This window comes from Gadus macrocephalus, chromosome 16, assembly GCF_031168955.1.
Source record: "Gadus macrocephalus chromosome 16, ASM3116895v1".
In the NCBI taxonomy this organism is placed as follows: Eukaryota; Metazoa; Chordata; class Actinopteri; order Gadiformes; family Gadidae; genus Gadus; species Gadus macrocephalus.
Window position 1 is genome coordinate 1,329,705 of NC_082397.1, and position 21,976 is coordinate 1,351,680.

The 21,976-nt window shown below is 50.4% G+C and overlaps 1 protein-coding gene and 2 long non-coding RNA genes across 7 annotated transcripts; 1 reads left to right on the forward strand and 2 right to left on the reverse strand.

The window, feature by feature from the left end:
- The first annotated feature begins 2,379 nt into the window (after window positions 1–2,379).
- Window positions 2,380–19,045, forward strand: clasrp (CLK4-associating serine/arginine rich protein). 5 transcript variants are annotated; one of them, XM_060074480.1, is made up of 21 exons: window positions 2,385–2,665; window positions 4,147–4,286; window positions 4,423–4,520; window positions 4,848–4,949; window positions 5,185–5,264; window positions 6,657–6,741; window positions 7,087–7,223; window positions 7,592–7,688; window positions 8,134–8,212; window positions 8,314–8,387; window positions 10,178–10,219; window positions 10,640–10,873; window positions 11,184–11,567; window positions 12,110–12,289; window positions 12,935–12,974; window positions 14,590–14,650; window positions 15,781–15,839; window positions 16,266–16,312; window positions 17,114–17,199; window positions 17,649–17,673; window positions 18,305–19,045. In XM_060074480.1, the coding sequence occupies exons 2-21, from the start codon at window positions 4,188–4,190 to the stop codon at window positions 18,348–18,350; spliced, it is 2,055 nt and encodes a 684-aa protein (XP_059930463.1). In that variant the 5' UTR covers window positions 2,385–2,665; window positions 4,147–4,187; the 3' UTR covers window positions 18,351–19,045. The 5 variants fall into 5 exon arrangements, 4 of the variants coding, with proteins under 4 accessions (XP_059930461.1, XP_059930460.1, XP_059930463.1 ...); XM_060074479.1 differs by having other exon boundaries at window positions 2,388–2,665; window positions 18,302–19,045; XR_009529560.1 differs by lacking the exons at window positions 17,649–17,673; window positions 18,305–19,045 and having other exon boundaries at window positions 2,387–2,665; window positions 12,935–12,978.
- On the reverse strand, window positions 14,062–14,629 carry LOC132474074 (uncharacterized). The gene is made up of 2 exons (XR_009529562.1): window positions 14,402–14,629; window positions 14,062–14,343 (listed from the first exon to the last, which is right to left on the reverse strand). It is a non-coding gene; the product is annotated as an uncharacterized LOC132474074 (long non-coding RNA).
- On the reverse strand, window positions 16,047–16,293 carry LOC132474077 (uncharacterized). Its single transcript, XR_009529565.1, has 2 exons — window positions 16,219–16,293; window positions 16,047–16,093 (listed from the first exon to the last, which is right to left on the reverse strand). It is a non-coding gene; the product is annotated as an uncharacterized LOC132474077 (long non-coding RNA).
- Window positions 19,046–21,976: the final 2,931 nt, after the last annotated feature.

Consider the following 21,976-nt stretch of genomic DNA (forward strand, 5'->3'; position numbering starts at 1 on the left):
TTAACGAACTACCCTTTCAATCTTTTTCCATTTAAAACAACATAAGAAAAACAGATGATCGTTGTACCCGTCAGAAGAAGAGACCTACTCCTGGTCCAACCAAAACACATTTAATCCCAGGATTAGTTCATTTAAATATACACTGTTGCCTGTTTCACATCTGTAATATTACAGCTGTACATTAAGATGTATGTTTTTTTCATACCATGCGTGTATCTTTGTTGTATATAAATATATTGTACATATTGCGCCTTATTTGTTACCGTGGTTTGGTCACTGTTGGCCTAGTTGTCCTCTCTTGCAAACATCGGACCTGCAAGCAGATGTGGAATGTAATAAAAGTGCATTTACCAGCTAAATCTCTTTCTAATCAGCCTGTGTGTATGCTTTTGCGTGTGTGTGTATGTGCATGTGTGCGTGTGTGTGTGTGCGTATGTGTGTGTGTTGCTGCATGCGTGAATGTGTCTGTCTGTGCGTGTGTGTGTGTGTGTGTGTGTGTGCGCGCTTGTGTGTGTGTGTGTCAGTGTGTGCGTGTTCATAAGGTATCTAGTGAGTGTGTGAATGCGTGTCCTAATGTTTTCCCTCAGCAGCCAGAGGTTCATATAGCTCTTGGCCATGTTGAGTCTGAGCAGAACTCCACTTCATTAACTCAATGTGTCACTGCAGTCTCCCTTTATAGATAAACACACACACAGCCACTCGCCTTATCTCCCCCGACATGTACACAACCTCCAGGGGACAACTGAAGGGTTGGCGGCCCCCAGACAGAGCCGATACCAGGGGCTTTGGGGCCCTTTGAGGAAGCGGTGGTCACCCGAACGTAAGGAGGAACAAATGGTTGTTTTTGTGTTTTAAGGGAAGATGTTTACCTGACAACAATAACGGGCAGTATGGGAAAGGAAGTGAGATAGCGTGTCAGAGCGATAGAAAGTGAGGGTAAGGTCGCGGCGGTGACAGCGGACAAGCAAATGGGTCTAACAAACGTGACCTATGGTCCGCCCGGCGACTGACATGCTGGACAGGAACATTTCCAGCATGGGTTTCCTGTCGCCCGCCCGGACCGAAGGAAATGTAGGAAGCATGAGTCAAGGAACACACACGCATGCACACATGCACACACGCACGCACAACAGAGTGTTACACAACCTCTACACCTGCCTCATCCCTCAGGATGGGGGAGAGAGGTTGTGAGAGTGCAGAGACCGGCAGAGGTCCAGGTTCGTGTTTCAGGACTCGGATCGATGGTCTAAACAACATGTGCTCAATATATATTTGATGATCCTCTTCAGGCTTTTTTAAGCCAGAATAGCCTTCGTCGAGGTGTTTGTGATGATCCAAAGAGGGCTCCCTCCTGATTTGACCTTGGGGTCACGGTCAGAGTCCAGTGGGGGGGCTGGGTTCCTCCACCAATAGGAGGCAGGAGCAGACAGAGGTTGAAGAGGATTCCCTGATCATTCCTCCAAAGGTCTCTCACCGTAGGAGAGAAGACATTCAGTGGACAGATACAAGATCGAACTTTACATAGACCTACATGTTTTCACCGAGAATATAAATAATGGTTCTCTGGGGAATATCTTGTAAATAAAATATCCTTAAAAACATGCATTAAAGATATTTATTACCAATGAATAAACAGAGCATGTGTGTGTGTGTGTGTGTGTGTGTGTGTGTGTGTGTGTGTGTGTGTGTGTGTGTGTGTGTGTGTGTGTGTGTGTGTGTGTGTAATACTTGTATCCTATATCATAATGAAATGTAAAGTAATAGTACCCAGATATTATTCAAGATGCCAAACCTCTCACGCATTCTGTCTACCTCTCTCTGCCATGCATATTGGGCTACCTTCATACATCTTGGAGAGAAGAGAAGCCAAGCTGTTTAGAAACCATCTAATTGAATCTGGTTTCTTAATTTAGACGTAATTTGATTTAGTCGTTAATTTGGCTGGGGGTGTTGATTCCATATTTCGGTTATTGAATTTTGGGAGCTCAAGATCATCGGTATCTGGTCAACACTGCCATCTTCTGGTCGCAGTTAGTATTACAAATATAAGTGATAATGTAATGAGTAATCGATTGATGAAATCACATTTGAGTTAACAGTTTAGCTGATGATCCCATTATATTGAACCAAGTTTTGCTATGTTGAAATTGTAATAAACGAATGTATTCATTTCCTCGTCCTCTGTCTATATGATAATAACAATAATAATAATAATACCAAAATAGGAATAACAATATCAAAACAATTTATATATATTTTTGTATTGTTATTGTCAATATATGTGTGTGTGTGTGTGTGTGTGTGTGTGTGTGTGTGTGTGTGTGTGTGTGTGTGTGTGTGTGTGTGTGTGTGTGTGTGTGTGTGTGTGTGTGTGTGTGTGTATTTTTCTTTAAGCCAATAAACCCTTTTTCCTTCTATCACTCACTATTTCCCATCCTACGGCTCTTACTACATACATCTCGGTTGCATTTTCCAGAACCCACTGGGCTCACTGGTTCTGGTCCCACGGTGGTCCTCCACGGTGGTGGTTCATACTGGTCCCACAGCGCTGCCCTCCCACCGACCAGCAGCACAGCAGACCGAGGAGGTGTGACCGGAGTCGGCTCAGAGTCGGCCGAAACAGCGCAGTATAACCCAAGTTTCTGTTGGTGGTCCACAACAACAGGTAACCGCGGGAGTGAGACTCGACCCTCTGCATGCGTGTTGTATGTTTTGCAAAGAGTGCGATCAACGTTTGGGATCATAAGTCATTCCAGCTCCCTTGGAAGCTAGCCGGCTAACGCCAGTTGGCTAATGCTAGCAGGCTAATGATAGCTGCAGAGGCCCATGTGCAGTCGTTAGCTTCTGGCTGTTAGCTAGATGCTAGGCAGCAATGCAGAGGATGTCATCGCATTACCGTATTGTGTCAGTGTAGCTAAACTGCGTGAAATGCACAACTGGTTTGTTTTATTTCAGCCCCGAATGAAGCCTCGATGTGTTATTGAATATTAGAATGTATGACTAAAATAAACAGCTGGTTAGTGTTAGCAGGGCTAGCGTGAACAAGCTAAGCTAACAATATTGTGTTCAGCCAATGACATTTAGGGCAGTGCCTTTGAGGACTATTTTAATCAACTTGTCTACAGCCATGGCAGGGGTACAGCTAGGTGGCTGATCGCGATCCAATGGGAATGTGGTGTAAAGTAGGAATTAGCTTAATGCTTCCCGTTGCATTATCATCTATCACTGCTGTTGTGGCTGTGCGGGGTGAATACATACAATCCGACACAATAAATGTAATACAACTTACAAACGAAGTCAACAAACTACCCAACTACCAATCAATCATATATTTACATTGCTGTCAAGTATTGGACGTTGGAGAACTATTTACTAGTATACAATGCTTTCTTTTGCATTTTTTTCCTACTACACAAGTTGATACGAACAGCTGGTTCACAAGAGCTAGTTCAGAGTTCACACAAACACAGATATTGGCCACTTGATACACTAATTATTAAAGTGTGTTGTATGATTGGTAAAAATACATATTTGGGGATCTGTATTATCATTCCTGTTCTTTTGCTGTTGGATTTATATATACAGCGAAAATAATAATTTCTGTGCATTGAAAACCCATATGTGGAAGGACCGGTCCTGCTTTGTTAGCAAGTGGTTTATTTGAGAGATGGTGAGAACAAGAACAGTACTAGATACACAAAGCCTACCAGAGGAACCCAACCATGTTTGTTGTCTAATGGAGGGCACTTGTCACTTGTTCTACGTTTTGACGGAAAACACATTCATGAAGCCTCAACCAGGCAGACTCCCAACAGTCCACAGGCAGCGTGCTGAACCCCCAGAACGACCCCAGGGGAGCTCTGTGAGTCAGGGGGAGACCTCTCCATGGGTCAGGGGGAGACTTCCATCTCCACAGACCTTCCGTTATCACGTTACTACAATGCATGGAGGTGGTTCATTTAACTAAAGGCCAATCCACAGTGAACTGGTTATCGGTGTCCATGTTGTCTCTCCCACGTTGAGCTGGATCAGTCTTCAGGGCCTTCGCACCCTTCTCTGTCCTATCTCCCTTCCTCTTCCTCGTTGCTCTGCTGATGGTGCTGTGTCTCTCTTCCTCCTCCCGGCTCCTCCCCTTCCTGTCTGCAGCAACCGTGCCCCGCCGCGCCCCCACCCCCAGCGGCGCCGTCATGTGGCAGGAGGCCAGAAAACACGAGCGCAAGCTTCGTGGTATGATGGTCGACTACAAGCGACGTGGCGAGCGCCGGCGCGAGTACTACGAGAAGATCGTAAGAGCCGTCTGTCTGTCTGTCTGTCTGTCTGTCTGTCTCTGTCTCTGTCTCTGTCTCTGTCTCTGTCTCTGTCTCTCTGGCCCCGGTGTGGGAGGTCCTTCCCTCAGCTCTCTTCTCTCTGTTCATCTCACAGAAAAAGGACCCTGCCCAGTTCCTGCAGGTCCATGGCCGAGCCTACAAGATCCACCTGGACCCGGCCGTGGCCCTGGCTGCTGAGAGCCCCATCAACATGTGAGTGAGCTCGCTCACTCACTCACTCACTCACTCACTCACTCACTCACTCAAACCCACTCAAACTCTCTCAAGTCGCTTACACACTCACACTCACTCAAACGCACACTTACTCACTCACTCAAATGCACACTCACACACGCACTCACACACGCAAACGCACTCAAACTGAAACACACTCACTCAATCAAACGCATACTCAAATCACTCACTCACTCACTCACTCACTCACTCACTCACTCACTCACACCCCCCCCCCCCCCTCCCTTGTGGGGCCGCTTTGGAAGCAGCACGGTTCATTCGTTTATTTCCGTATTCTTTCCCCAGGATGCCCTGGCAAGGAGACGCCAACAACATGATTGACAGGTTCGACGTCAGGGCCCACCTGGACTACATCCCCACCTACACCCCCCCCCTGCTCAGCAGCAGGTGAGTCCCAGGTGTAGCCCCTCCCCCACTGGGTGGTGTCTGCCCCCCCCCCCCCCCCCCTGCTCCATACGTCGTAACACTGGGATTGGCTGTTGAATGTGAAAACGATGTACAACATTTTATTCACCCTAGTATTGTGCGTGCGCTGCAAGATATAGTATCATTCATCTTTATCCTATGTTTATAGTTTTTCCGATCACCTGTTAATGACGTCACTGTGTGGTGTCTCCTGCAGCAGCCCCGACCAGGAGTCAGACGAGAGGAAGTGTAACTACGAACGCTACCGAGGGCTGGTGCAGAACGACTTCGCCACCAGTGAGTCCGGCTGCTTCCCGCTTCTGTCACCGCCTCAGATACCTTGAAGGATCGATAGGCAGGATTCAGCGGTTTCCAGCTCGCTCCAGTCTGACTGCAGAGAATAAACACTCTGCTCCCCATCCCTCCCTCCCTCCCTCCCTCCCTCCCTCCCTCCCTCCCTCCCTCCCTCCCTCCCTCCTCTCCCTTAGAGCACATTTCCAACGTTTGACATTTTTGAAGAGTCAGTACATTTTTACATAGTTTCATAAAATCAATTGAAAGTGCATAACTCCGCAATGACACCTCAGCCTTTCCACCAGGAGAGTGATGGCTGGCCTAGCTAGCTGTTGTTCATCAGGCTAGTGATGGCTGTCCTAGCTAGCTGTTGTTCATCAGGCTGGTGATGGCTGTCTTAGCTAGCTGTTGTTTAGCAGAGCAGTGATGGCTGTCCTAGCTAGCTGTTGTTCATCAGGCTGGTGATGGCTGTCCTAGCTAGCTGTTGTTCATCAGGCTAGTGAAGGCTGTCCTAGCTAGCTGTTGTTTAGCAGAGCAGTGATGGCTGTCCTAGCTAGCTGTTGTTCATCAGGCTAGTGATGGCTGTCCTAGCTAGCTGTTGTTCATCAGGCTGGTGATGGCTGTCCTAGCTAGCTGTTAGTCATCAGGCTAGTGATGGCTGTCCTAGCTAGCTGTTGTTCATCAGGCTGGTGATGGCTGTCCTAGCTAGCTGTTGTTCATCAGGCTAGTGAAGGCTGTCCTAGCTAGCTGTTGTTTAGCAGAGCAGTGATGGCTGTCCTAGCTAGCTGTTGTTCATCAGGCTGGTGATGGCTGTCCTAGCTAGCTGTTAGTCATCAGGCTAGTGATGGCTGTCCTAGCTAGCTGTTGTTCATCAGGCTGGTGATGGCTGTCCTAGCTAGCTGTTGTTCATCAGGCTAGTGAAGGCTGTCCTAGCTAGCTGTTGTTTAGCAGAGCAGTGATGGCTGTCCTAGCTAGCTGTTGTTCATCAGGCTAGTGGTGGCTGTCCTAGCTAGCTGTTGTTCATCAGGCTGGTGATGGCTGTCCTAGCTAGCTGTTAGTCATCAGGCTAGTGATGGCTGTCCTAGCTAGCTGTTGTTCATCAGGCTGGTGATGGCTGTCCTAGCTAGCTGTTGTTCATCAGGCTAGTGAAGGCTGTCCTAGCTAGCTGTTGTTTAGCAGAGCAGTGATGGCTGTCCTAGCTAGCTGTTGTTCATCAGGCCAGTGAAGGCTGTCCTAGCTAGCTGTTGTTTAGCAGAGCAGTGATGGCTGTCCTAGCTAGCTGTTGTTCATCAGGCTGGTGATGGCTGTCCGGTTGCTGCTGGTTGTTCTGTGTTTCCCTGACCCCCTGCTGCCCCCCTGTTGATCTCCTGTTGACCCCCTGTTGTCCCTCTCCAGTCTCTGAAGAGCAGTGCCTGTACCAGATCTACCTGGACGAGCTCTACGGTGGCCTGCCACGACCAAACGAAGACGAAAAGAAAAAGTGAGTGTTTGGAAAAGTGCTCTGTATGGAATGACCTCATTCTGCCATCGCTTCTCACTGGGCTATTACATATAGCGATTATTGATGCATCATGTATTGAAATATCTTTTTTAGGTTAAATATTTTTTTTAACAAACCTATGACTTGTTTTAAATATGTCGTTTTCAAATTGTATTGAATGATATATGTTGAAAGAATATTTATAAATTCAGTGTATTGATTCTTTGGACCTATGTATGCATTTATGGCTCCATACCAATAAGACGTATGAATGTATATTGGGCTCCATGCCAGTAAGCGTATGTATACAGGGCTCCGTACCAATCAGAAGTGTGTATTTGCTAGGCTGGCGGAGAAGAAGGCCACCATTGGCTACACATACGAGGACAGCACCGTGGAGGAACCCGAGCCCACCTCAGACAAGGACGAGGAGAACTCTGAGGAGGAGGAATCAGAGGAGGACGAAGGCATCCCAGATATCGGTCAGGAAGCATTGGTTTGACTGACTCTGAAGTAACGTGGATGCGTAGTATAAAGCATTATGGGCGGCATGTGGCTCAGGAGGTGGAGCGGGTCGGCTGGTAACCTGAAGGTTGCCGGTTCGATCCCCGGCTCCTCCTAGCTGAGTGCCGAGGTGTCCCTGAGCGAGACGCCTCACCCTGACTGCTCCTGACCTGCTGGCTGTCGCCCTGCGTGGCCGACTCCGCCGTCGGTGTGTGAATGTGTGAATGAACGGGTGAATGTGAGGCAACATTATATTGTAAAGTGCTTTGAGTGGCCCCTGGTTAGAAAAGCGCTGTATGCATGCAGACCATTTACCATTGATGCCTCTGTGTGTGTGGGTGTGCAGACGTGGAGGTGGATGTGGACGAGCTGAACATCGAACAGGAGCTGGACCTGAATAAGATCGCCACCCCCTACGGCATGGCAGAAGGAGACTTCGTCAGGTGAGGGCTTGTTTTGCCGCCGCAGTGTTCTGTTTACATTTACACTCAGGGCGCTTAGCGGGCGGTTTTATCTAGAGAGACTTGCAATAAGTACATTTGGTAGGAGAAAGAGAAACGATAATATACCGCCATCGGTACAGTAAAGATGTTCACAAACGCAAAATCTGACAATTGGTTATATAATGGTTGTTTAATGATCGTAAAGTGCATGCCGTATTTACTATAATAATTACGCATATATAAGTGTCCGATTTGACCAGTTCTATTAAATATTAAGTGGCGTCATTTTGTTCACATACATTTGATAAATATTAACGGCTCAGCGCTGACGCCAACGAACTCTGACCTCTGAACGAACGCGGAGCGTTGAAAGGAACCGTTAAGGGAAGGGGAGGCGAGCTGAGCGTAACCATGGTGACGTGTAACCATGGTGACGTGTTCCCAGGATGCTGAGGAAGGACAAGGAGGAGGTGGAGGCCATCAAGCACGCCAAGGCCCTGGAGGCGGAGAAGGCCATGTACTCGGTAGGACCCCCTCCCCCTCTGCCGATGCGCCCCTGGGCACCCGCACACCGCGTTCTCTTGTCTGTGGGCTAACGCTGCTCTGTCTCCATGGCGACCCCCAGGGCCGTCGCTCCCGGCGACAGAGGAGGGAGTTCAGGGAGAAGCGGCTGAAGGGACGTCAGATCAGCCCGCCCAGGTGAGGGGATCTGAACCGTTCAGTGGGTTCATTTCACATGGCTCCTTATTGTTTGTTAGTTGTAATATTTTACAGTGGTTAAACTTATTTTTGCGACAAGGTACAATGTGACAAGAATTGTAGCATTTTAACAATTTCATTTTTATATTTTTATAAACCCCATTCAACCCTAACAATTCCTCGTGCCGTGCAAAAACAAAAAAATTATAAAATACTTTCTCCTATGATGAAAGTATTTGTGCTTTACATTGAAGCTTATTCACTAATGAGAGAGGGGAAAGTTTCAAGTTTGTCTAATTAAACCAGTAAAGGGTCCCTGACTTTGTAGAATATTTTGGTTGATCCTTTAAGAAAGTATTTAGCTTTTAAATTTTTTGGAAAACATCATATCAGAAAGCCACACTGATGCCTTAGGTGGTAATTGGGATTTCCATTCCAAAGTATTCTCCTTCGAGCAATCAGAGTTAAAGAAGCAATAAAATATTCTCGCTAATGGCTATGGCAGTTTCATTACCTCTTTGCTGCAACAACGAATCGATAAAATCGATAAAAATCTATTCCCAAATGCGTTGGCAACGAATTTGGTCGTCGATTCGTTGTGTCGCGCGATTAATAAGTTACTCATAAGCGCAGCACTGTTTACAGCCAGCCGCCGACAGGTTGGTTCACGGTTCATGCACGCCCACAGCGAGCTTTAGTGTGAGAGACCACAGCTTGTATTTTGGTCATATCTTAAAACTGGACTGTAGGCCTACTTAAAAGTGTTGTACCTTCACTGTCTTTGGGTTAAAAAAACTCCTTAAACTCAGTATAGTCCAACCGAAAACTGTCAGCTGCTGCTGCTGCAGACGTTGTGCAGACGGGCTCGGAGTCGGCACCGCGTGCATCAACAGTCATTCAAAGCAGCGGTAGTAATCACACAACCGGACGGTGGAGAAAGTCCCGTCAGTTAAAAAAAAAAATAATAGTTTAAATCCATGTTCAAATCGGCAGGATATAGAGCTAGTTAAATAAAAAAAAAAAAACTAACCAATGGTCACAAACAGTGTCAAATGTGATGTGTTCAGGTCGGCTCAGTAAGATGATTGATGCGTTCAAATGCAACAGAAAAAAAATAATAATAATTGAGATTTTGGTGAAAACTTGTTTTCCCAGTAATATAAAATAGATTGTAAAGATAGAATTATGACCCGTTTAATGTCCTATCTTGAACTATCATCATCTTATCAGCAATTAAAGCAATATTACAAGTTCTATTTCAAGGAGTCTCGAAAATGGTATCAATAGGTTTGACCGGTTAACCATGGACATCCCTTATATATATATATATATATATATATATATATATATATATATATATATATATATATATAAAAGTATATCATACATTGTATGTTTTTTTTGTTATCCCAGTTATGTTTTTTTAATTTTTTTATTATTTAATATTACTTTTAATAGTTCCGGGACGTTGGAGCATTAACCTGGTGTTTTTACACTTCAGTCTGCACTGGGAATTTGAATTTTTTATTCGATTCATCGATTAATCGAAAAAATAATCGACAGATTAATCGATTATTAAAATAATCGTTAGTTGCAGCCCTAGCTTTTGAAGGGCTTGGTTGTAGATTTAGGCCAAAAGCCACATTCAAAATCCCAAATATTATTTTCCAATCTTCCCCAACTTGGAGCAAAGACCTGCGTTTTAATGAGTTAACGAGTGGCTCTGGTCCATCACCCATCAGTGGGTACATCTATCAACCTGTATTCTGCTCTCTGCCTCTCACCCACAGCTACGCCAGGAGGGACAGTCCCACGTACGACCCCTACAAGAGGTAAACTGGCCCGCGCTTCAATCGGACCTTTGCTTTTGGTTTGCATTTAGTTCAGCTCAGACTCGTTGTGACTGTCATTAGTTTGTTTAAAGGTGCATTATTCAAACTAGTGCATTGCCCGTTAAAACCTGCCTGTCTGTGATTGGCTGATTTCTGTAGAGCTGCTCATCCAATCAAAATCTCACCTAGTTGACAAACAGACAGACTCCTAACGAGTTCTATTAGTCTAGGTTAGTTAGACGGCACTAACGACAGACTCCTAACTAGTTAAATTAGTCTAGGTTAGTTAGGTGCCACTAACGACAGACTCCTACCTAGTTCTATAATTCTAGGTTAGTTAGGTGCCACTAACGACAGACTCCTAACGAGTTCAATTAGTCTAGGTTAGTTAACGACCCTAACGTCTCTCCCCCCCCCCAGGCCGGAGTCGGAGTCCGACTCTGAGTCGCGGTCGCGGTCTCGCTCCCCAGGTCCGGAGAAGATCACCTTCATCACCAGCTTCGGGGGGAGCGACGAAGAGGCGGCGGCGGCGGCGGCGGCTGCAGCGGCGGCGGCGGCGGCGGCGGCGGCGGTTGCGGCGGCGGCGGCTCCTCCAAGCTCTAGCCACGCCCCCGTCCACTCGCAGCACCCTGCAGGTCATAGCAGGGGCTCCCGGTCGGTAACTTTCCCCTTCCTGGCTTCTCATTGGTTGCTTTCTCCCGTCAGTCATATTGTTGCCCGCCCCCCCGGCCGCCTCGAGGCCCAGAGCGTTAGCGGTAGCCTCTGAATACACTGAATGTGATGTAATGCTCTCGATGCACGATGCCACCGCCCACCTTTGACCTGTCAGTGTTTGTACGTTGATGTGTGAACCAAGCGTTACCAGACTCAGGTTCCCCTCTCCGCTCTGACCTCTGACCCCTGGCGTTGCCCTTTGACCCCGTGTCGCTAAAGTCCCCGTGTCTCCTCCCCCCCCCCCGCCCAGGAGACGAAGGTCGTCCTCCAGCCGTTCCCCGTCCTCCTCCTCGCGCTCCTCCTCGCGCTCCTCCTCCCGCTCGTCCTCGCGGCGAGCGCGGCGGGGGCGGGGCAGCGGGGGGCGGGACGGACGGCGCTCCCGCACGCGCTCCCCCTCCCCCTCCCGGCGGCGCTCCGGGTCGAGGGGCGGAGCCAGAGGGGGGAACGGCAGCGGCGGCTCCTGGAGGAGGCGGGAGCGCACGCGCACGCCGTCGCGCTCCCGGGAGCGGGAGCGCGACAGAGAGAGGGAGCGGGAGCGCGACCGAGAGCGGGACAGAGAGCGGGAGCGTGACAGAGAGCGGGAGCGGGACAGAGAGCGGGACAAGAGGCGGTATTCCGGCCGCCGGCAGACCAGGTGAGCGGACGGACGGCGGCAGTGTTGGGAGAGTTCACTCTACAAGAACTAGTTCAGAGATCAGCTCACACATTTTAGAATGAACCACTTCAGTTCATAATTCGATGTTTCTACTTTCACAGTTCCGATTTATTTTGTGTTGGCGCAAGCTATTGTCTTTCAAAATGATCGCCACAGCCCATATAGAACCACAGACGTCAATTATTTTATCAGTTTTTAACACTGAGACTATGCGTCAGATTTCATCCTCATATCCAATTTTTAATCCTTTTATCTGTAATTTATTTATGATAAATTCCAAATTTTGGTTGTGATGTGTGAAATAACCAATGACACCAATTGACGACTGCATTTTACAAGTACAGTACAGTACGGTACGGTACGGTACACGTTCGCCCAAAATATGAGCACTGGACCGTGGTTGGTCTGTGTGTGTAGGGTGTGTGTGTGTGTGTATTTAGTCAAGCGTATAAATACACACACACCCAATGTCTCTGACCCCCCCCCCCCCCCCCTGTCTCTGACCCCCCCCCCCCCTCCAGGTCCCGCTCCGGCTCCAGGCAGAGGGCCGCCTCCAGGCACGGGGGGCGGAGCTCCGGGGGCCACCGGCGGGGAGGAAGCAGCAGCCCCAGCCCCTCCCCCTCCCCCTCCCGACCCCCCCGGAGCCCCTCCCCCTCCCACAGGGGGTCCCTGACCTCGGGCGGCCTCGACAAGCTAAGGAAGTAAGAAGGGCGGTCCTCCTCGTCCCCGTGGTTACGGATGCTGTTACCATAGTTACCGTACTGTTGTCGCGCTGCTTCCTAATGATGATGGGCGCTCCATCAGAGCTGCCTTTTCAAAGTACAGCGAAAATATGGCTTACAACTAACCGAAATGTAGCACACTTTGTCTGATTTGATTTGGTTAAACGCCCGATGCCATCGGAGTGTGGCAGCTGGTTTAAAACGGGTTTAGGGTTCTGTCCATGAGACGGATCCACCCCTCGTCCTGAGAGAGAGGAAATGCTTTACTCACGCATGCTGTTGGTTATTATCCTGAGTCATTCACCGGGCCTGGTATCAGCCCACGGTGGACACAACTCACCAAGTCCACTAACCCTCCCTCTCTCTCTTTCCCCTCTCTGTCTCTCTCTCTCTCTCTCTCTCTCTCTCTCTCTCTCTCTCTCTCTCTCTCTCTCTCTCTCTCTCTCTCTCTCTGTCTCTGTCTCTGTCTCCCTCCTCTCTTTCCTCTCTCTCTCTCTCTCTCTCTCTCTCTCTCTCTGTCTCTGTCTCTGTCTCTCTTTCCCCTCTCTGCCTCTCTCTCTCTCTCTCTCTCTCTCTCTCTTTCCCCTCTCTGCCTCTCCCTCTCTCTCTCTCTCTCCCCCCCAGGCCTGACACTCCGTGCGGTAAAGAGTCTGGAGCTTCCAAAGTCAGTAAGAATATGATCCAGCTGGGTTCTGTTGCTCAGATCCATGCCTCCCTCAGCTCTGACAGGCCACGCCCCCTAATCTCTGACAGGCCACGTCCCTCATCCATGACAGGCCACGCCCCCTCAGCTCTGACAGGCCACGCCCCCCTCAGCTCTGACAGGCCGCGCCCCCTGCTGTCCCAGGGCAGAAGGGACCAATGGTATCACACCAGGGTTGTTAGGGGTTTAGGACCAGGGTTCCAGATCATTCTTGAGGTGTGTGTGTGTGTGTGTGTGTGTGTGTGTGTGTGTGTGTGTGTGTGTGTGTGTGTGTGTGTGTGTGTGTGTGTGTGTGTGTGTGTGTGTGTGTGTGTGTGTGTGTGTGTGTGTGTGGTCCTACCTGTTGACCCCTGCTGTACCCAGTAAGGCTGTCACCAGTAGGCCCCCAGCCCTGTAACGGCGGGTCGTGTTCCCTCATGTGTGAACTATGTGAGCAGCAGCTCCTCCCTGCGGTCGCGCCGGGTGCTGGAGGGCCGGTCCCGGGGCCCTGTCCCAGCATGGGGCCCTGTCCCAGCATGGGGCCCTGTCCCAGCACGGGGTCCTGTCCCAGCACGGGGTCCTGTCCCAGCACGGGGTCCTGTCCCAGCACGGGGTCCTGTCCCAGCACGGGGTCCTGTCCCAGCACGGGGTCCTGTCCCAGCACGGGGTCCTGTCCCAGCCTGGGGTCCTGTCCCAGCCTGGGGTCCTGTCCCAGCCTGCGTGGCTCTGGGCGGTCTGGGCTCGTCTCAGAGCGCTCAGCGCTCCAGACACGCCCTCCCCAGCGGAAAAAACAACACGGCTCATTTGCATATAGGTTGCTTGAAAGGCAAATATGTATTCGTAAACGGCTTCACTCCAAACAGTGAAACTAATGACGGCCTCCCCTAGTAGGAGGGGCCAGGAGGTCAGGTGACCAGGTGACCCCCCCCCCCCCCCTAGTGGGAGGGGCCAGGAGGTCAGGTGACCAGGTGACACCCCCCCCCCCCCCCCCCCCCCCCCCATGCTGTGTTCTGGTCTCTGAAGTCAACAGACCTGAACTTGTTCTTGTTTTGCTCCTCAACCGCTTCACCTTTTACACACACACACACACACACACACACACACACACACACACACACACACACACACACACACACACACACACACACACACACACACACACACACACACACACACACACACACACACACACACACGGAGGGGAGCTTCCTGGCGGTTGCAGAGCAGCTGCAGTGCTGGCGGCGTAGCGCTCTCTCTCCGTCAGACGGGCGGCCGTGCCCCGTCCAACCGTCCTGGATCCTGCTCCTCCTCACGTTGACACAACTGTTACTGTTGGACTGCGATTCTCCTCCTGCTCTCACCCACGCACGCACGCACGCACGCACACAGGCCGACACTCACGCACACACACGCACACACGCACGCACGCACGCACGCACGCAGGCCGACACTCACGCACACACACGCACGCACGCAGGCCGACACGCACGCACACACACACACGCACGCAGGCCGACACGCACACACACACACGCACGCACACACACATGCTCACTGACTCACTGCAGGCCCTGGCTGATCGGTCTGTCCCCCACAGCCCAAGATGACCCCCCAGGAGAAGCTGAAGATTCGCATGCAGAAGGCCCTCAACAGGCAGTGTGAGTATACACACACACACACACACACACACACACACACACACACACACACACACACACACACACACACACACACACACACACACACACACACACACACACACACACACACCCCTGTCTGGACACTTATACCCCATTTCCACTGCAGGGTGCGGAACGGATCGGATCGCAAAGGGGCGGTAGGGAGGGGGCGGTATAGCCCAGCTCAGTTCCGAGGTCGCGTTTCCACTGCCGACAGTACCCTTTGTGGTAGGCCGGATGTCAATCGCCGCGGCAGCTACGTAAACATCGTAAACAACGTCTTCCTCCGCAAGAATGCAGACGAACGTCTCCACCTCCTTGTTCGCCCAAGCAAGCTTTTTACGCGACATGTTAATTGTAAAGAATAATACCTCGAGGCTACTGTTTGTTTGTTTTTATCCCCGCGTCACCCGGAAGTGACGATTCTGTCGACCAATCAACGGAGGGGTGGTGTAGCTAGAATTCCAGGGTACCCTTTCAGGCGTCTGGTCTCGTTTTGGGTACCGCAACGGAGTAGTCCCTAGAATGGGGTCGGAACGGGTACGGCAAAGTCCGGGTCACGCCCACTTTTGGCGGTGGAAACGCGATCCGACCCGCACCTTTGCGATCCGATCCGTTCCGCACCCTGCAGTGGAAATGCGCCATTAGTACGCAGAGGTGCTCAGGATGTGTGAAGCGTTTCTTTTTTCTTAAAAACTTTCTTTTCCGTTTTTGGGGGAACTGTAGAAACCTGAAACTAGATTAAACTAGCTCAGTGTGGAGGACCTCACTCTGTGATGACTAACCTGGATTAGACCAGCTCAGTGTGGAGGACCTCAGTACTCTGTGATGACTAACCTACATTAAACTAGCTCAGTGTGGAGGACCTCACTCTGTGATGACTAACCTACATTAAACTAGCTCAGTGTGGAGGACCTCAGTACTCTGTTATGACTAACCTACATTAAACTAGCTCAGTGTGGAGGACCTCAGTACTCTGTTATAACTAACCTACATTAAACTAGCTCAGTGTGGAGGACCTCAGTACTCTGTTATAACTAACCTACATTAAACTAGCTCAGTGTGGAGGACCTCAGTACTCTGTTATGACTAACTGAGTTCTCCTGCAGCCAAGGCGGATAAGAAGGCAGCTCAGGCCAAGATCCAGAGCCAGGAGAACAAGAGACAGGTGTGGGAGCCTGCCTGCCTGCCTGACTGTCTACGTGCCTGCCTGTCTGTCTGTCTGTCTGTCTGTCTGTCTGTCTGTCTGTCTGTCTGTCTGTCTGTCTGTCTGTCTGTCTGTCTGTTTGTCGGTGTCTGTCTGTCAGTCAGAGGCTGTGTCCGTCAGGCTGTGTGTCTGTGCTTCTATAGCTGTGAGCCTGTCTTTCTTTCTGTGTGTGTGTCTGTCTGTCTGTCTGTGTGTCTGTCTGTCTGTCTGTCTGTCTGTCTGTCTGTCTGTCTGTCTGTCTGTCTGTCTGTCTGTCTGTCTGTCTGTCTGTCTGTCTGTCTGTCTGTCTGTCTGTCTGTCTGTCTGTCTGTCTGTCTGTGGCCGTGTCCCGTGCTGAAACTGTTTTTTTAAAGCACCCCTACTGCCTCTCATTTCCTCCGTTGACAGGAACGGGAAGGAGAGCTGCGGGCCATGGCGCGCAAGATACGCATGAAGTGAGTCTATTGATACCAACTCCCTCTACTTCTGCTAAGACCAAGAATAACTTTATTAGTACAGCACCTTTCACGACAAGGTTACAATGTGCTTTACAGGGCTATAGAATAAAACGCCAATAAATAATACCACACATACATACACTTAAAACTGTATTAAGTCCTAATATAATACAGTATGCGGTACGATATGAAGACATCACATTTAAGTAGGGCTGGGCAAGTTAACTTGTTAATTATGCGTTAACGCAATCTTATTTTAACGCTTTTAATACATTCTTTTCTTTCTTTTTTACTTTGGTTACTTTTGGTTTACTCTCTGGTTTTGCCCACAGAATGTCAACATTCATATCAGAAATCATATTTGTTTTTTAGTTCCACTTACTTTACATTCAATTACACTTTCAGTAAGTGACAATTCCCATATCTGTGGTTTTCCGTAAATTTCATAATCAACCCACACTGAATGAGTCAATAAAATTCCCTCAAGATCACTTGTTCTAGTTTTTGCTTACATTTGGTATGAATGATAATGAGTCATTCCATTTGATAATCTCATCAAACTTCAATTGGAGTGGATATAAAATATATTTTAAAAAATGCGATAAATCACGAGTTAACTCACTTATACTATGCGATTAAAACTTGTAATCATTGCCCCGCCCTATATTTAAGCCATTTGGAAAAAGAGTTGTCTTGAGAAGCGCAATAAAACGTAGCTAGCCTTTGCATGCGTGTGCGTCGTGTGTGCGTGTGCGTGCGTGTGCGTGCTTGTTGCTGAGCCTCTCTCTCCGTCCCCAGGGAACGAGAGAGGCGCGAGAAGGAGAGGGACGAGTGGGAGAAACAATATGGCCGCCAGAGCCACTCCCCCTCCCCGTCCAAATATGGTAAGACGCCCTGGTCACCGCGGCTGAGAGAATCCCGTCCGACCTGTTGTTCAGCGGTTGAGTCCTTCCTCTGGAAGCGCAAGCAATGGCTCCTTTGTTTGTTGTCTCATATCTTTATAAAAATGGGGAAGCGTTACAGTATAGGGGCTGCTGTGTTTGGATCAGCGAGCGCCTCTCAGTAGAGCTCGATGAACAGCGGCCTAAACGCCGTGACCCGTCGAGTCGTCTCTGGAGCGAGGGTCTGCTGATGGCGGCGGTGTTCCATCAGACGACCACGCAGGCCAGACGCCCTGCCGCGGCGGCGTGCTAAGCTACTAACGGGGAAACCGGGAGCTGGTTCAATGTTACAGGCTCAGCAAGCTAGTGGAACCGTGACCCGGTTAGCTAGCGATGATACATGGCGTTGTGTTTAACGTGTCTCCCTCTCTCTCTCCCTCTCTGCCCCTCAGGCCGTGACCACAGCTCTTCCAGAAGGTACATTACGCTGCTCTGGGCCGTGCGTTGAACCAGGGGGAACACCAACAGCACGGCTCCATGCTGGTGGGTTGTGTGACCTCCAGTCTGTTTCACACTGGAGGTCACACAACACAATGAGATGGATCCAGTAGAGCTGGTCTGTGTGTGGCTGTTTTTCAGTGGGTTTGTGTGGGTTCTAAAGTGTGTGTGTGTGTGTGTGTGTTCTTCGGTGGGTTTGTGAGTGTTCTTCCGTGGCTAGCTGTTTATCTGTCTGTCTATCCCGGTGTGTGGCTGTCTGTCTTTCGGTCACAGTCTGTCTGTCTGTTGCAGTGTCTGTCTGACTGTCTCTCGCAGTGTGTGTCTGTCTGTCGCTGTGTGTGTGTGTGTGTGTGTGTGTGTGTGTGTGTGTGTGTGTGTGTGTGTGTGTGTGTGTGTGTGTGTGTGTGTGTGTGTGTGTGTGTGTGTGTGTGTGTGTGTGTGTGTGTGTGTGTGTGTGTGTGTGTGTGTGTGTGTGGCAGTGTGCATGTGTCACTCATGTTTGTGTGTGTGTAACAGCCTCCCTGGTGTTTCCTATAGCTGTGTGTGTGTGTGTGTGTGTCTGTAACAGTGTGTGTGTGTGTAACAGTCTCCCTGGTGTCTCCTGTAGCAGCAGGAGGTCTCGTTCCCGCTCCAGGAGTCCGTACCACAGGTACTGACAGCGCAGAGACCTGCTCTACAGCACCACCTACCTGCCAGCCCAGGAACCACAGGGCTGGACCCGCCCACCGGAGGGAGGACGAGCCCATTGGCTAGGAGAGGGCTGGGGGCGGGCTTATTGGCTCGGAGAGGGCTGGGGGTCGGCTGATTGGCTGGGAGAGGGCTTGGGGCGGGCTGATTGGCTGGGAGAGGGCTGGGGGCGGGCTAATTGGCGAGGGGACCGGCTGAATGGCTGAGACTCCTTCTGGTTCGCTGCTTCTCAAGCCGTAGATCCTATGGAACTATTATGTGTATCGTGTCTTAACTATGAGCTCACACACCGGAGAGAGGTGGGGGGGGGGTCAGCATATGTTCTTGAGTCTGGTGGGAGAAGCATCTGATTGGACACTGGGCCTGGGCACTGCCCGGTAGGTTCATGTCCACCAACGCTGATGTGTCATTGGACCGTCAGGTGATGCCGAACCCCCTCCCCTCTGGGTCCGCCTATAGAACAGGGGCTCTTGCAAACAGGTCACATCAAATTATTAGTTTTTCTTGACAACCTTACATCTACTAGAGAAGAGTAAAGAGTTCTGGTCAATTTAATGCAAATAATTTAATGTTTGATTTTTTCTATAATCCATCCAATCATGGGTTTTCCCACAATATGATGTTGTACGTCGTACATTTTCCAATAAATTGGTCTTGAACGAAACTTACTGTGCCTTTTTTTTTTTTCTACTCAATCTCGTCTACGTCAATTTAAACGATCAGCGATACCTGGTTTCACCACACGGGGGCGCCAAACACGATTCATATTGGCCACAACATTATGTTCCACTACACGCGTGTTTAACGTGTCTCGTCGTGTATCACCGTAAACCACTGCTTAGCCTTGAGACACTGAACACAAACTTAATTGTATTGTTCCTGTCAATGCGAGAATTTTCTTCTCCATGGGTTAAAATCCAGGTGACACGCCACTCTCCTGTCCGCATCGAACAGAAGCGGTGAAAGCCGCGCTGGTTTCGAAATTGTGTTTGTGAATACACACTTCCGCTAAGAAATATCTTCCCACAAGCATGGCCGTCTGCATTCATCACCTACGGCACCTTCCTGTCCACTTTCTGATGATAATGGGGCCGTATCGGTGCTCATCGTAAACGTGAAGCGCTTCACACACTTCAGGGGCAGAGGAGGATGAGTTTGGGAGAGGGCGGGGCCGAGGTCAGGGGAAGGGGGCGGGGCCGGGGGGGTGGGGGTGGCGGGCGGTGCTTGTGTTGGGAGGGGGCGGGTCCAGGTCAGGGGGTGGGGGCGGCGGGCGGTGCTTGCGTCGCCCCTCTCCTCGGCTGCCGGGGAAAGCGTGAACTTGAACACTGCCTTGCTCATTGCAGGTCCCGAGCGCGTCCGTGTCGTCTGCTCGTGTGTCGGTAGCGTGTGTGAACGTAGATCGGTAGATTGCAGAGCAGGCTCCATAAACGGGTCCGGGTCCAGCGGGTCCAGGTCGAACCTTGATCCCTGATCCCCCAACACATCATGTCCCGGCGCAAACTCGGCAGCCGACCGCAGCACCTGAGTGCAATTGAAGGTAAGGAAGTGTAGAGTTAATTATACGGAGAAATGTTCCACTTAATTCAGTGTAAGTACTGGTTGTTAATAACAGTAGGGCGCTTCGGAGACCACTTTCCCGCATGATGTTTAAATCAAAACTAATTAAATTAATGTCTGCGTTAGTTAGATATGTCCGGTCAGGAACATCAATATACTTTTCCGCAGGTTACTTTGGTGTGTGTGTGTGTGTGTGTGTGTGTGTGTGTGTGTGTGTGTGTGTGTGTGTGTGTGTGTGTGTGTGTGTGTGTGTGTGTGTGTGTGTGTGTGTGTGTGTGTGTGTGTGTGTGTGTGTGAGAAAGTATGTTTATCTTGTTGTTGACTTTACTGGACGAGGTCGTAATTAACCAACTGCCTGTCCGCTAGTGGACCCTCTCGTGATCTGACCGAACTAGAAGAGCACCAGAAGTGAACCGTTCTGAAGCACAGCGACGATGGTTCTCCTCTAAGTAGGACGTGTGATTATGAAACTCCCTGCGTGTTATGTCTTAGCGAGGCCAACGATGCGTGCGGAGTCTGACCACAGTACCTGACTGCTCTGTGTGTGCGTGTATGCGTGCGTGTGTGCGTGCGTGTGTCTGTGTGTGCAACCGCGCCTTGCATGTCTGCACAAACAGCACAGCCCTGAAACAGGAAAGGTGACATTTCTGAGTAACCACTGGCGAGATGAACCTTCCCACTGTACTGTCTGTACCTGTCCTGTTCCGTGTATTACCCGGGCAGGTGGCTCGCGTCCAGACGTCAAGGTGTGTTAGACCGCATTGGGCAACCGCTCTGAGTCACGACCCTTCTGAAGAACCTATGAGGACATCGACTACCGGGAAGAGATAGGACCCCCTTACTTTAAGTGTGAACAGCTAAACAGTTAAGTTGAGGACCGTGGTTCGTGTTAGCGCCGCTAAACCTCGCTGGTCGAGATCTCGGTGATTGCGCGCGTGTACTTCCCCCCCCCCTTGTAGTTCTGGCCTCATGTCACTCATGAATAGAGGTTGGGCATAGTTTAGCGGGCCCAAACGTGTGTGTGTGTGTGTGTGTGTGTGTGTGTGTGTGTGTGTGTGTGTGTGTGTGTGTGTGTGTGTGTGTGTGTGTGTGTGTGTGTGTGTGTGTGTGTGTGTGTGTGTGTGTGTGTGTGTGTGTGTGTGTGTGTGTGTGCGGTCAGTGTTTCAGACCTGACGCTGTCGTCGGTGATCTGCGGGCAGTGAGACTAGTTCGGCTCCTCTCCACCCAGCAGAGAGCTGATGTTATCGGGGCGGTTAGAGGAAGTGGTCAGCCTGGCCGCGGCCTGGTGGATGCTGAGGGGGGGGGGGGGGGGGCTGAAAGTGAAGTGTTAACTTCACTTTCCACTGAAGCACCAGGCTGAGTTAGTATAGTTTCATACCCGTCGTGTGCTGGTGTTACTTCTCACTATCAGGTGATTTACCAACGAACCGCTGGAGACACAACGGCTCCCTGAGTCACTGATGTCTGACGGGTTTCTGGACATGTTTAGCCGATCACTATATTCATCTACTCTCTCTTGCTCCCCATCTCTTGGTCTTTCTCTCTCTCGGCCTCTGACTCACTGTCTCTCCTGGTCTCTCTCGCTCTCTCTGTTCTGTGTCCCTCTCGCTCTCTCTGACTTGCCCTGGTTCTCTCTTTTGGTCGGTCTCGGTCTCTAACTCTCTCTCTCCCTCTCCCTCTCGCTCTCCCTCTGACTCTCCCTCCCTCTGTCTCTGTCTCTCTCTCTCTCTCTGTCTCTGTCTCTGTCTCTCTCTGTCTCTGTCTCTGTCTCTGTCTCTGTCTCTGTCTCTGTCTCTGTCTCTGTCTCTCTCTCTGTCTCTGTCTCTGTCTCTGTCTCTGTCTCTCTCTGTCTCTGTCTCTGTCTCTGTCTCTCTCTCTCTCTCTCTCTCTCTCAGAGACCCCTGCGGGCGAGAGCGTGGTGACCCCCCCAGCGGTGACCTCTGAGGGGGCGCCGGCCCCCCCTCCGATGGGGGGCCGTGACCTGCTGACCTGTGGGCAGTGCTGCCAGGCCTTCCCCCTGGCCAACATCCTGGCCTTC